This window comes from Lepidochelys olivacea (assembly GCF_965140295.1).
Source record: "Lepidochelys olivacea isolate rLepOli2 genome assembly, chromosome: 1".
Lineage (NCBI taxonomy): Eukaryota > Metazoa > Chordata > Testudines > Cheloniidae > Lepidochelys > Lepidochelys olivacea.
The window spans coordinates 1,066,970-1,081,680 of NC_140411.1; the positions used below are offsets into that span (position 1 = coordinate 1,066,970).

Below are 14,711 nucleotides of genomic sequence, written 5' to 3' on the forward strand. Positions count from 1 at the left end.
GGGCCTGGTGAGTAGCTTTCCCGGGGATCCCTGTTGCCCACACAAGGGGATACACTTGAGCTTCCCATTGGCTCCATTCTCGGGCTTGCATAGCCGAGGGTTTAACTGTAAGGGTCATGATCCATGCATTTTCAGAGGGTAGGGTAAGGGTTATTTCATCTTGAGTAAAATGCAGGGTGGCGCCTAGGTGGCACAGCAGATCTCGTCCCAGCAACGGGGTTGGGCAATCGGGGAGATATACCAGCTTATGGGAGATAGTCCTGTCCCCCAAAGTGCAGTCCGCTGGGGCATACACTGGGCACTTGGTGCCTTTGCCTGTGGCTCCCACCACAGTAAGGGAATCTGCTACTGGCAGCTGAAGGGGTCGATTTACGGCAGTTTGTGCTGCTCCAGAGTCTACTAAAAAGTCCATTTCTGCACTTCCCACCTGCATTTTTACTCAGGGTTCTGAGGGTAGGATGGTCCGTCTCCCCTGACTCCCCTATTCTTGCTCCTCCACAGCCATCATAGAGGCACCTCCTATCTCCTTCCTGTTTGGGCACTCATTCTTCCAGTGTCCCTGCTGCCGACACAGGGCACACTGGTTGCGTCCCAATCGTCTCTCCTCCGGGCCTGGACGTCCGCGGCCCCTTCCTTCCCGTCCACTTCCCCTCACACCAGCCTGCACTGCCGCTACCATCAGTCTCACTTGCTTCTTCTCCTTCTCCGTCTCTCTTAAACTATACACTCGATTTGCTGCTTCTAAAACCTGTGCCATGGTCATACCCATCAAATCCTCCTTTTTCTGTAGCTTCCTTCTAATATCTGAGGCTGCCCTGCTCGTAAATACCCCCTTTATGATTGCCTCGGTTTGCTGATCATCAGGGTCTGCACTGGTATTCTGCCGGATCATGTCACGAATATGCTGTAGAAAGGCCCCTGGGCTTTCCTTTAGGTCCTGCACTGCTTCATATGGTTTGGCCCAACTATTCTGCCGGACAGCTGCGTGACGGAGTCCGTACAGCAACAGCTTCTTATAGGAGGTAAGGCGGGTCATACCTTGATTATCATTCGGGTCCCACCTAGGATCCACTGCGGGAACCTGGTCAGCCGGGGTCAGGACATGGTCACGGTTCTGGTCATATCGCCTTTGCGCTTCCTCCCTTGCCTTGGCTGGGACCTGTAGTCGCTCAACCTCGGACAGTAGCGTTCGCAGAAGAATATTACAATCATCCCAATCCGGTTTCTGACTGCTAAGACATCCCCCAAAAACCGAAATAAACTTGCTGGGGTTGGTAGAGAACTCTCCTGCCTGTGTTTTGAAAGCAGCCAGGTCCACAGGATTAAAAGGCACATGAGTTTAGACCTGCATAGTCGTGGCCGGCCGCCCTTCCGTTGCAGTACGGGCGATTTTAGTTCCAGTAAGCAATGGGTATAGTCCAGCAGCTGGGACCTGGGCCTCGCTATGTGTGGGTGTAGGGGCCGAAGGGGACACCGGCTCTGCCATTACAGCTGGGGTGGGGGTCTGGGGACTAACAGCAGCCGCTACCGCTACCAAATCAGCCGGAGTCAAATTACAGCACTGTAAAATATCTGTTCTATTTCTTAAAATCATAAACAAATGCACATACAGATGTTCAGTCCACTTTCCCGCTCGCTCACAGAACAGGAGTAACTGGAGGATCGTGTTGTAATTAATTGACCGCCCCGGTGGCCACCGTTCCTGGTCCTCTAATTGATACTGTGGCCAATCAACCATACAGAACCTTTTTAATTTGCTTTTTGTCATTGGATCTGATCCAAACACTTTCCAGTTTGCTAGAATGCACTCTAGGGGCGTACACTGTGCCCTGCCTCCTGAGCTCTGTCCCCATCCCAGAACTACAGGGCAACTCTGGGCATCCCCAGGTTCCAACAGAGCATACAATCCGGATTTCAAAAGGTTCCTACCTTATCCAAGGGACCGGTTCCCCACCGTCGCCCGCAGCTGCTCCTCTCCTTATCCAACGGATTGGTTCCTCAGCATCGCCCACCGCTGCTTCTCCACTATATGAGTGCGTTGCACCGTTGTGCCCTCCGGGGTCCATCAAATCGCGTCTCCTCCGAGGCCCCCGATGAACTCACTGGTGTGCACTGGGTGTTGGTTGTTGCCGTAATCCTTGACTGCCGGGAGGGGTCTGGGCAAGGCTAAATAGTGGCCTCGTGGTCCACCCAGGGATGCCAAAAGCTGTTGCCAGCACCCAGTGCCAGAGGCGAGCAACATCAGGGGTTCGTTGCCCGGTATGCATCACCCAATAAACACAATGGGGTGGAGAAGCAGAAAAGTTTATTTGGAGCTCCAAAGAAGGTGCAGGGAGAATAGAATCTCAAATCCTGCCCACTGAGCAGGCAGAGTCACATACCTTTATACTCCTTATCTCTATTGCATTACACATCAGCCAGGTAAAACTGCTTTGCCTTATATGGGTTACAACAATACTTTTTCCAGCAACCTTTAACGAGCATTTTAGCAATTCCAAACAACAGCACAGCCTGCTTAGCCTTGCGATGAATGAGGCAAATAAGCGGTTATGGCCTTGTAGCTGATTCCTGCCGTTATCCTAACGTGGCACCAGCAAAACCTACACAAAACAGCTCTGTCTGCAGCTGCAGCATTATGTTGGGAGTGCAAGGGCTTTCTCAGGCCAGCCAGGGCTGAATTCTGTGAAGGGGGGTTGAGCAAAGAGACTTCCTCGACTCTCAGGGTCTTCCATCCCCTCGACTTACCTAGGGGCCATGCCCTGGGACCCCAACACTAGGAACCTCCGTCTTGCAGTGTCCAGTTTTGCCCGCTGGATGCTGCAATCTTATATGAGTTTGTCAATTTAACAAAGAAGTTGATATGTACCAGCCTCTGATATGCTTCAAAGCAAACACACTGCTTCAGATAGAACAAACAAACAGATTTAATTGATGATTTAATTGGGGATGGGTCCTGCTTTTGAGCAGGGGGTTGGACTAGATGACCTCCTGAGGTCCCTTCCAACCCTGATATTCTATGATTCTATGATTTATTAACTACAAAGATAATCATTTAAAATCTATAAGTCAAAACAGAACAAGTCAGATTTGGTCAAATGAAATAAAAGCAGAACTCATCCTAAGCTGATCTTAACACTTTCCGTGCCCTTACAAACTTAGATGTTCTCATCACAGACTGGCTGGTTGCCCTTCAGCCAGGCTCTCCCCTTTGATCAGCACTTCAGTCGCTTGCTATGGTGTCTGTAGATGTAGGTGGAAGAGAGAAGAATAGCACGTCTCTTCCTTTTATCCTTTCCTCACTCTTGGCTTTGCCCCACCCTGACCCCCTTCAGCGTCACGTGAGAATTACTGAGTCTCTCCAAGCAAGGTTGAGAAATTCCCCTGGTGTGGCCTCATGCAGGTGAGTCATTGCATTGTAGCTCCCTTTCTGGACAATGGCTGTTGATGGGTTGTTTGACACCCTGCCAGGGCTTTGGTTACTTTCCTTGCTGTTGCCTCTGGGGAGCTAATATCTGGTTAATTCCCCAATTTACAGCATGTTTTAGTGACAATCATACGACCAAATTCTCATAACTTCACATGCATCAATGATACACATATATGGACAGAGGAATTACTTTCAGCAGATCATAACCTTTCCCTTGATACCTTACATGTCATGCTTTATATGCAAGATCACAATTATATAATATTGAGGAATATGGGAGCTAAAAACACTCCCCCAAGATATAGAATGTCATAGAAGGGAGGTGGAAATAATACAGCAAGTGACAGGGGGAGGGGAACAGAGAAGCCAGCGACAGGGGCGGGGACTTGGGGGGAAGAGGTAAAGCAGGGTCAGAGCCTTAACACAAGAGATGGGGCAAGGGGTGGGGTTTCGGGGGTCCAGACACCAGCAGTTAGAGATGTGGCAACCCTCTGAATTGTACATAGACCTATTCACCAGTTTTTCATGCTCACACAGCACAGTAAGGTCAGGAATGGATTTAATGTCTCTTTGACTGTCCAGTAAGTGATTCAGGGAAGAGGGCACAGCACCATGTCACTTGCCATCTCTGCATGGAGCTCAGTCTGAGAGCCAGAGCATCAGGAGAAAACTTTACATCCCTTTATGAGGAAGTAGCTGGAGCAGCCTATCCTGGATTTGTTTGGTCCTCATCCCGTAGATGATGGGGTGCAGCATGGCGGGCACCAGGAGGTACACATTGGCCATGAGAACATGGAAATGTATGGCCACATTGTCACCAAATCGGTGCGTGAGGAAGGAGAAGATAACTGGGATGTAAGAAGCTAAAATGACAAATAGGTGGGAGCCACAGGTCCCAAAAGTCTTGAGCCGGGCGTGTTTTGTGGGGAGGTTGAAGATGGCCCTGAGAATCTGGATATAGGACATGGCAATAAAAATCACATCCAGACCCATCACCAAGAATGCCACAGAGAGACTATAGTAACTACTGATGCGGACATCAGCACAGGCCAGCTTCACCACGGCCATGTGCTCGCAGTACGAGTGGGGGATAATGTTGGTTCTACAATATGGCCACCACCTTGCTAGGATGGGATAGGGCAGTATGAGCATGCCACCGCGCAGCACCACGGCCAGGCCAATCTTGGCCACCACGGGCTTTGTCAGGATAGTGGAATGTCTCAGGGGATTGCAGATGGCCACATACCTATCCAAAGCCATGGCCACGAAGATCCCAGACTCCATCGCTGAGACACAGTGAATGAAGTACATCTGGGTGAGACAGGCACTGAAATCGATCTCCCTGGAATTGAACCAGAAGATGCTCAGCATTTTGGGCAGGGTGGACGTGGAGAGGACCAGGTCGCTGACGGCCAGCATGCAGAGGAGATAATACATAGGCCCATGGAGGCTCGGCTCCATCTTCACAATGAACAGGATGGTGAAGTTCCCAAAGACGGCAATGGAGTACATGGTGCAGAAGGGGATGGAGATCCAGACATGGGCAGTTTCCAGGCCAGGAATGCCCAGCAGAATGAAGGTGGAGGGGTTGGTGAAGTCAGTTGTGTTGGAATTTGACATGGAGTAGGGCAGAAGGTGTCCAACTTTGAGGCAGAACAGTGTCACCTGCATGTACCGTACATTCACCAGACTTCTGTATGTGCCCAGAGTCAAGGGAGATGGTCGCAGTACAAATGCCTGGATGGAGAGACAGTGTTAATATGAGACACTACATGCACTACTGGGGGCTGTTCTCATGGGGGAAGCAGATCGGTCGCTCTTCACACACTGAAAAACGACATTTTCTTTATTCAGATAAATGAATTATGAACAACGGACCCTACTAATGTCAATTCTGTATTTGATGGTGCTCCATGTGTCAATAATTCTAAATGTCATTGTATGGGAAATCTTAATAGGCAGCAGGAAACACGAGTTTGGATACTGGTTATCCAAGTGTTGTTTCTTAATGCAGTGAAAGCCAGGCTAGGGAGTCCATGCTGTAGGGAGTTCTCCATTCACCCGGTTGCTCAAATTTTGAGAGTGAAAAAAACCAAACCTTTGCCAAGACATTGCCAGGCAGAAACATCCCAACCAGAACACACCTCAGGGAGAAGACCTGGGTATCATTAATAGCAGATCAACAAAACACCTGCTCATTCACAGTAGTGGCCTGTCAAGGTTCCTTCCCCACTCTGAACTCTAGGGTACAGATGTGGGGACCTGCATGAAAGACCCCCTAAGATTATTCTTACCAGCTTAGGTTAAAAACTTCCTTAAGGTACAAACTTTGCCTTGGCCTTGAACCCTATGCTGCCACCACCAAGCGTGTTAAACAAAGAACAGGGAAAGAGCCCACTTGGAGACGTCTTCCCCCAAAATATCCCCCCAAGCACTACACCCGCTTTCCTGGGGAAAGCTTGATAAAAATCTTCACCAATAGGTGAACACAGACCCAAACCCTTGGATCTTAAGAACAATGAAAAAGCAATCAGGTTCTTAAAAGAAGAATTTTAATTAAAGAAAAGGTAAAAGAATCACCTCTCTAAAATCAGGATGGTAAATACCTGAGAGGGTAATCAGATTCAAAACATAGAGAATCCATCTAGGCAAAACCTTAAGTTACAAAAAGACACAAAAAGAGGAATATACATTCCATTCAGCACAGCTATTTTACCAGCCATTACACAAAAGAAAATCTAACGCATTTCTAGCTAGATTACTTACTAACTTAACAGAAGTTCTGAAGAACATTCCTGACCTGGTTCTGGCAAAAGCATCACACAGACAGACAGACCCTTCCCCCCACCCCACCGAGCTTTGAGAGTAACTTGTCTCTTCATTGGTCATTGTGGTCAGGTGCCAGCGACGTTATCTTAGCTTCTTAACCCTTTACAGGTGAGAGGATTTTGCCTCTGGCCAGGAGGGATTTTATAGTTCTGTATACAGAAAGGTGGTTACTCTTCCCTTTATATTTTTCACCGTAGTGGCCAAATCAAAGTCAATGTTTAGATGCCTAAGAAATGGGATGGAGAATAACCTGCTCTGTATATCAGCTCAGTTTTGGTCATCTAGTGTTTAAAAAGGATACAGCATTATAAAGGGGATTTCCAAAACAGGCTCTGAGAATGAGGAAAACTGCCATCTGTGGACAAACTGAAAAGTCTAGGACTGTTTAGTTTAGAGAAGAGACAAAGAAGGGGGCAGATGATAGAGAAGAACAAAATAAAAGAATGGAACAGATTACATTCAATTGGACAAACAGAGAACCATTCCCAACTGTTAATAGCTATCTACAGATACCCTTCAAAAGGGCTAATTCCCCATAGCTCAAGAAATTATCAGCAAAACTGATTGGGACGAAAATATTCGACAGAAAAACGGGAATGAAAATTGGGAATTGATCAAGGGTACTGCACAGATGCAATAAACTTCAATTTCTCTCATACATTTGATTTAGTAGGGAAAACCATTCAGTTGAACACTCTACAAAGTCAGTGGAGCACATGTAAAATGTACAAAAAACTGGCTAACTGACAGATCTCAGAAAGCCATTGTCAAGGGGCCAGTTTCAGCAAATGGGGCTGTTCCCAGTGGGGTTCTGCAGGGATCAGTTCTAGGCCTGATGCTATTCAATATTTTCATCAAGGATCTGGAAGCAAGTAGAAAATCACTGCAGATAAAATTTGTGGATGACCTGAAGATTCGCAGAGTGGTTATAATACAGTCAAATGCAAAGTGATCATTTTGGAACAGGCAATGCAGGCCTGACCCACAGACTAGGGCACTGTATTATGGACGCAGGGACCCTGAAAAGGTCATTAGGGGTCATTGTGGAAACCAGCTCATCGTGAGCTCCCAGTGTGATGCTGTGGCCAAAAGGGCTGATGTGATCCTTGGATGCATAAACAGGGGAGAGGTGAGTTGAAGCCGTGGAAGGATTTTACCTCTGCACATGGCATTGGTGAAAACAACTGTGTCCACTTCTGGGGTCCACATTTCAAAAAGGAAGCTGAAAAATTGGAGCGGGTGCAGAAAAGAGCCACAAAAATGATTGGAGGATGGAGAAAATGCCAGACAGTGAGAGACTTAAAGGGCATCATATATTAGACTTATCAAAAAGATGATCAAGCAGAGACTTTTATGAGGTGAAAAACATTGGTGAAGCAGAGAAAGGCAGAGCAAGACCCAATGGCTGGAAGCTGAACCCAGATAAATTCCAGCAGGAAAACAGGGCCAAATGTTTAGCACTGAGGGTGATTAACCATTGAAACAAACTGCGAAGGGTAGTGGTGGATTCTACAACTCTGCATGTCTGGAGCTCCAGACTGGACGCTTTTCTGGAAGATCTGCTTGATGGCTTCTCTACACTTAAAACGCTACAGCAGCACTGCCTTAGCATTTCAATCTAGACACGGCTCACGCTGATGGCAGGGGCTCTCCTGGCAGTGTAGATGATCCACCTCCCCGAAAGGTGGTAGCAAGGTTGGTGGAAGAACTCTTCCATTGACCTCCTACTGTCTATACCAGTGTTCGGTTGATATAGCACATCCTTCGGGGTGTGGATTATTTTGCTCTTGCAAACAAAGCAGATGCATTTTGGGGTTGCATTAACAGAGACGTAGCATGCAAGACATGGTAGGTGATACTAAAACTCTACTCGGTGCTGGTTAGGCCTCAGTTGAAGCACTGTGTCCAGTTTGGGTCACCAGTGTATAGCAAGGAGGTAGAGAAACTTGAAATGACCAGAGACAGGTGACATAAATGATGAAAGGGATAGAGTTCAAGCCATACGAGCAAGGGCTGAAGGAACTGGCCATGTTTAGTTTGGAAAAGAGGAGATGAGTGGGACGTGGCAGCAATCTTCAAATACTTGAAAGGCCACCATAAAAAAGATGAAGAAAAGTTGTTCTCTCTTGCCACAGAGGACAGGACAAGAGGCGATGGGTTCAAACTACAGCCTCGCAGATTTAGATTAAATCTCAGGATAAACTGCCTAAATGTAGGAACAGGAGGATAATGGAACGGAGGCCTAGGGAAGTCATGGAGGCTCCCTCACTGCAGGTTTTCTAAAGGAGGCTGGACACTCATCTGTCCTGGATGGCTTAGACAAAACAAATCCCGAATCTTCGAAGCGGGTTAGACAAGCTAACCCTTGCAGTCCCTTCTCATCCTGTGGCTCTATGATTCTAGGATGTAGAATCCTAGTGTAGAACAGGCCATAGTCAAACACAAGTCTTGGGGCTCAATAGAGGGCTAACTTTAATGGCCTGTGTTATACAGAAGATCAGACTTGATGATCTAATGGCCTCTTCTGACCATAAACCCTATGAATCTATGAATAAAGAAAGTAGGTCAGGCATTTATATTTACTCTGTCTCACAACACCCGAACAAGGGAACGTTCAGTTACGTCGAAAGTCTGAACGTGTAACTCTGATGAAAGAAAATTGGTTACATGATCCATTGTTGGCCTGTGGAACTCCTTGCCACTGACGTTACTGGAGCACAGAGCTCAGCTGAATGGGATTCACAAACGGATGGGCCACTGTCGGTGGTGCTGGTGGCACCATGGTGAGTTAAGTCTGTCTGACACCTTCCATTAGGAGACCTGATTTTCTGTTGCTTATAAGTTTGCCAATCTTTAAGCGTTTGAAGTGATATTTCCCACCCTGGGTGTCTGCTGCCGGCTGAATTGTTTTTTCAAAGTTTCAGACATAACAGATCAGCTGACTTCTCGAATGAAGCAAGGATAGGCGATGTCTTGCCCATGTTGAAAAATTCTTATAGTTTTTCCAGTGAGGAGCCCTAGCACCTCCATGCTTTCCAGAAATTAAAAGTCAGGTAACAGCCCCACCCATTAACCGCCAGAGCCCTGAGATGCAAGAGCAGGAGGTGACGGTGTCTGTGCATTAACACACAGCTGGCTCCTGAGGTCATTAATTGGTTTTTACTCCACAGGGAATTTTGCCTCAGTGGGGCCAGAGCAATGTATGGGCCATGGCCTCAGAATCTGGCCTCGTACTGTCCCTTTACTGACACCTTTCCTCCTCAAGGATCCCCTGCACCACTGAAATGCAGCCGCCTCGGGGCTGGAGGCCATCAGCCGGGGAGGCACAGCAAAAAGGGACGTTTTGGCCCATGATACTGGATCAAACTCATCCCTTGTGGCAAAAGCCCTGGGATGTTCAATGGCTGCACAGAGCGGAAAGGACCCCAGACCTATTCTCTGTCCCATCACGTCCATGTTGCACTGGGTTTGTCGAGCAGGTGAGCTCCTCAGCAAGAGATGGTACCTGTGAATCCTGAGACGGAAGTGTCTTTCCTGGGAATCCCCCTCCGGTAGCCGTGTCCCACACCGCTCTCACCCCAGCATCTGCAGCAGCATCCCACACTGAGAGCTGAGACAGGGATCTGCACCGTTTATAATACAGCTCTGTGTAACCCCAGGGGGTTTGCTCAGCCTCTAGGGGAGAAGCGGTATCTGGATATAAACAGGCTGGAGACCAGAGACACTCTCGGCAATGTCTCTCTTTCCATGTCTGCGCTTCTGTGCTCTTCATCCAGCTTTAGGAGTAAACAGTAATTAAGGGACCTTCCCAAAGGGAGATGAGAACTCTGGGGCTCTGTGCTCAGAGAGGAATTGGCTGCTTTGGGTATTTGTGTATATTTAAAAATTATACTTGATTAGTAAGAGAACTAGGGATAATGCCGAGATCTGCCCAGGGTCTGATATCCTGGTTATTTACAGGGTGTCTGGATAGATTGTAGAAGGACAGATCTGGAGACTATGGGGAGACACAAGCACTCTCTGCAGGCACATGGGTCTGTTGCTAAGGGATCAGAGATCACTAATTCTCATCTAGAACTGTGACCATACTGTGCAGCACCTTTCGTTGAAGGATGTTCAAAACACCTAGCAAAGGAAAGTCACTATGAACATATCCCCATTATGCAGACAGGTAAACTGAGGCATGAGGAGAGATGAAGTGGCCACGGTCTCACAGAGATTGAGTGGCAGGATGACAGACAGAACCCAGGAGTCCTGACGTCCCTGCCATAAGCACAGTCTCTCCATCACACCGACAGGGAAATGGACTCCACCTCTGGCAAGGGTTATCCATTGGGTGGGATGCAGAGGAAAGTCTGGTAGAGCGAGTCTGAGCCTTCGCCATCTTCTGAAGGTGAATCTGAGGTTTTCAGAACTAGCTGGAGTTCGTGAGCTCCCTGTTCCTGTGAGGTGTGAACTCCAGGGCTCCACTTCCACTCCCATTCAGAAACCTGCCAACACATCCTAGTCCCTGTGGTCACTTCAGGGGAGCAGACTCAGTAAGAGCAACACCAACCGAATGTTCCTGTGGATAGAGGGCAGCCAGAGGCCTTATGACGTTGCACCTCTTAATGTTTTATAGAAATATGCTTATCAATGTTAATATGACATAACTGGAATCTGTTTTATGCTCCTGTCAAGATTCCTTCCCCACTCTGAACTCTAAGGTACAGATGTGGGGACCTGCATGAAAGACCCCCGAAGCTTATTCTTACCAGCTTTAGTTAAAAATTTCCCCAAGGTACAAACTTTGACTTGGCCTTGAACTTTATGCTGCCACCACCAAGCGTGTTAAACAAAGAACAGGGAAAGAGCCCACTTGGAGACGTCTTCCCCCAAAATATCCCCCCAAGCCCCGCACCCCCTTTCCTGGAGAAGGCTTGATAACAATCCTCACCAATTGCTACAGGTGAACAAAGACCCAAACCCTTGGATCTTAAGAACAATGAAAAATCAATCCGGTTCATAAAAGAAGAATTTTATTTAAAGAAAAAGTAAAAGAATCACCTCTGTAAAATCAGGATGGTAAATACTTTACAAGGTAATCAGATTCAAAACATAGAGAATCCCTCTAGGCAAAACCTTAAGTTACAAAAAGACACAAACACAGGAATACACATTCCCGCCAAAACGGCGAATTTCACAAGCCAAAAAAAACAAAAGAAAATCTAATGCATTTTCCAGCTAGATTACTTATTAACTTTACAGGAATTGGAAGACATGCATCCTTGATCTGTTCCCGGCAAAGTATCACACAGACAGACAATAGCCTTTGTCCCCCCCGTCCAGATTTGAAAGTATTTTGTCCCCTCATTGGTCATTTTGGTTCAGGTGCCAGCGAGGTTCCCTTAGCTTCTTAACCCTTTACAGGTGAAAGGATTTTGCCTCTAGCCAGGAGGGATTTTAGAGCACTGTATACCCTTCCCTTTATAGTTATGACAGCTACATATGCCATGTATCATTTCTCTGCAAAGGTTATGATCTACTGAATACATTCATCCTATTTGTGTCCACATATCATTTTTGTATTAGAAGTTACAAATATTGGCTCTGTACTTGTTTGATTTTAAGTAGTCTTAGCTTAGTAAGGCATTTGGGCTGATTTTTCAGAAAGGAATGTGAAAGTTAAGTGCCCAGTCAAGAAACACTTAACGGACAATGGATCTCGGAATACTCCAATCCACATAAGAAGTCTACCTGAGGACGTTCAAGATAGCATGTGAACCATGGCTGCTACCTGTAAGTTCTGAGTCATGCATGGACATGTGACTTGCCCATGTGACTCCAAAACTCCATCTTGGAGCTGGGATTCTACACAGGGGGAGGAAGGGGTCTCCACCCACAAGAGAAAGTCTATTTAAGCCCCTGGGAAACTCCTCCATTTTGTCTTCAGCTGGCTCAAGAGATAGCCTCTCCACCCCCAACGGATACCTAAAAGAAACTGGAACAAAGGACAGGAACCATCAGGGTGTGAGTGATTGCTGGACCTAGACTAGAAGGAGACTAGTCTGTAAAAAAAAATTACTGGACCATCTCTGAGGGTGAGATTTTCATCTGTAATCACTTTCTTATTGTATTAGGTTTAGACTTGCATGTTTTGTTTTATTTTGTTGGTAATTCACTTTGTTCTGTTTGTTATTACTTGGAACCATTTAAATCCTACTTTTTGTATTTAATAAAATCACTTTTTACTTATTAATTAACCCAGAGTATGTATTAATACCTGCGGGGGAGGGGAGGAGGGAACAGCTGTGCATATCTCTCTATCAGTGTTATTGAGGGCGAACAATTCATGAGTTTACCCTCTATAAGCTTTATACAGGGTAAGCTTTATACAGGGTAAAAAGGATTTAGTCGGGGTTTGGACCCCATTGGGAGCTGGGCACCTGAGCGCTGGAGACAGGAACATTTCTTAAGCTGTTTTCAGTTAAGCCTGCAGCCTTTTGGGGGACATTGTTCAGACCTGGGTCTGGGTTTGTAACAGGCTAGTGTGTCTGGCTCAAGCAGGCAAGGTTCTGGAGTCCCAAGCTGGCAGGGAAAGTGGCTTAGAGATAGTCCCAGCATATCAGTTGGCAGTTCCCGAGGGGTTTTCTGTGATCCAACCCATCACAGTAGCGTAGTTGAGCAGGATCTGTGCACAGCTGATTGCTTTGAGATACTGGTAGTGATTTTAAGTGTGTTTTGGGTGTGGTGGCTGGAGAACAGACAACGCGGTTACTGGTTTGTTATTTTCTGTTTGCTTATTTGTGGGAAGGGAATATAGGCAGGAAAATCAGCAACATGAGTGAGAGCAAGGCTCAGAAAAAGCTAGAACTGCACAGGCTGCAAATGGCTGAGAAAGAAAATGAACATAAAAGACAGATGGAATTAAAACAAATGGAAACTAATGCAGACGCAGCCAAGGAGGAAGCTGAACACAAAAGGGCAATGGAAGCAGAGGCAGCCAGCGACAAAAGAGCCCTGGAGTTAAGAGAGAGAGAAATACAGGCCCAGATTGAGGCCCAGAAGCATAAACTGGCTCTTAAGGAGTGGAAGAGACAAAACCCTCCAGCTGCTGGCTCCACGTCCCCCAAAATCCACAAATGGGAGCAACTATGTCCTCAGTATGATGAATCCAGCGATACTGCCAAATATTTCATCACCTTTCAGAGACTGTGCACCCTCCATGCAATCCCCAAAGATCAAAAGATGACCACATTGATAGGAAAATTGACTGGCAGAGCTCTGGACATATTCAATAAGATGCCTATTGATGATGCGTCAAACTATGGTAAATTTAAGGAACTGGTTTTGAAACAGTTTCACGTTACACCTGAAACCTACAGGGTTAAATTCAGGCATCTTAAGAGGGATCTGGATTGAGTAATGTGGCTTAAGTAAATGAAATGATAGACTTGTTAGATAAGTGGGTGAGGGGAAATGTCATTATAAGCTTTGAAGGAATGTGTGATTTGGTTACTCAGGAACAATTCCTGAATATGTGCAGTGATGATGTAAAACAGTATTTGTGGAACAAAAAGGTGAATTAGCTGGGTTTGCAGACTCTTCTGAGCAGTTGGGGTTTTTTTGGTTGGGGTTCTTTTTGAGTATTGATTAGGCAATTGCATTGGGCCCAATCACCCACACTTGTGGTGGCCGTGGAATTGATTAACGTGGTTAGCTCAGAACTTGTACTGTTCCAGTTACCCCCTTTGGTAGTCCCCTCAGCTTCCCCAGATTGCCCTGTCATAAATATAAAGGAAAGGGTAACCCCCTTTCTGTATACAGTGCTATAAAATCCCTCCTGGCCAGAGGCAAAATCTTTCACCTGCAAAGGGTTAAGAAGCTAAGCTAACCTCACTGGTACCTGACCCAAAATGACCAATGGGGGTGTAACGATGCTGGTTCTGGTGGGACCCAAATGAGAGTGCCAATCAGGACAAATTGCTTCAAGCAGGGCAGTTACAGCCCAAGGCTGGGGTTTCTATGCACACCAAGGCAAACCAAACCAGCCAGACAGAGAAGACTTTGGTTTTACCCCACTGGCTAACCACAAGTCACACAAGCCATTTCCTTAGGCACTCCAATTTCCCAATATCACCACCAGGGCCACTTGTTATGGGGACAAATGCTTATGAAAACCAATACCCCAGTAAAAGGAAAAAGGTTCTCTCGATCCCAAAGGACCAAGCCCCAGACCCAGGTCAATATACAAATCAGATCTTACCCACAAATCAGACTCTTGCCTATCCTTTCAAATCTAAAAAATTATTCTTAAAAGGGAAAAGATATAGATGAGAGCTAGAATTGGAGAAATGGAATCGATGACAGACAATAATGGAAAAGTTCTTGGTTCAGGCTTGTAGCATTGATGGAATAAACGGCAGGTTCAAATCAAGTCTCTGGAGAACATCCCCAGCTGGGATGGGTCATTCAG

At 46.5% G+C, this 14,711-nt stretch overlaps 2 protein-coding genes across 2 annotated transcripts in view; both read right to left on the reverse strand.

The window, feature by feature from the left end:
- Positions 1–14,711, reverse strand: part of LOC311514589 (olfactory receptor 52R1-like) — a gene marked incomplete at both ends in the record, with an annotated part of 144,855 nt that overhangs the window by 29,693 nt on the left and 100,451 nt on the right. The gene's annotated exons all lie outside the window — the stretch shown is intronic.
- LOC311519309 (olfactory receptor 52M1-like) lies at positions 4,100–5,098 on the reverse strand (the record flags this gene model as incomplete). Its single annotated transcript, XM_084625720.1, has 1 exon — positions 4,100–5,098. The coding sequence occupies one exon, from the start codon at positions 5,096–5,098 to the stop codon at positions 4,100–4,102; it is 999 nt and encodes a 332-aa protein (XP_084481846.1).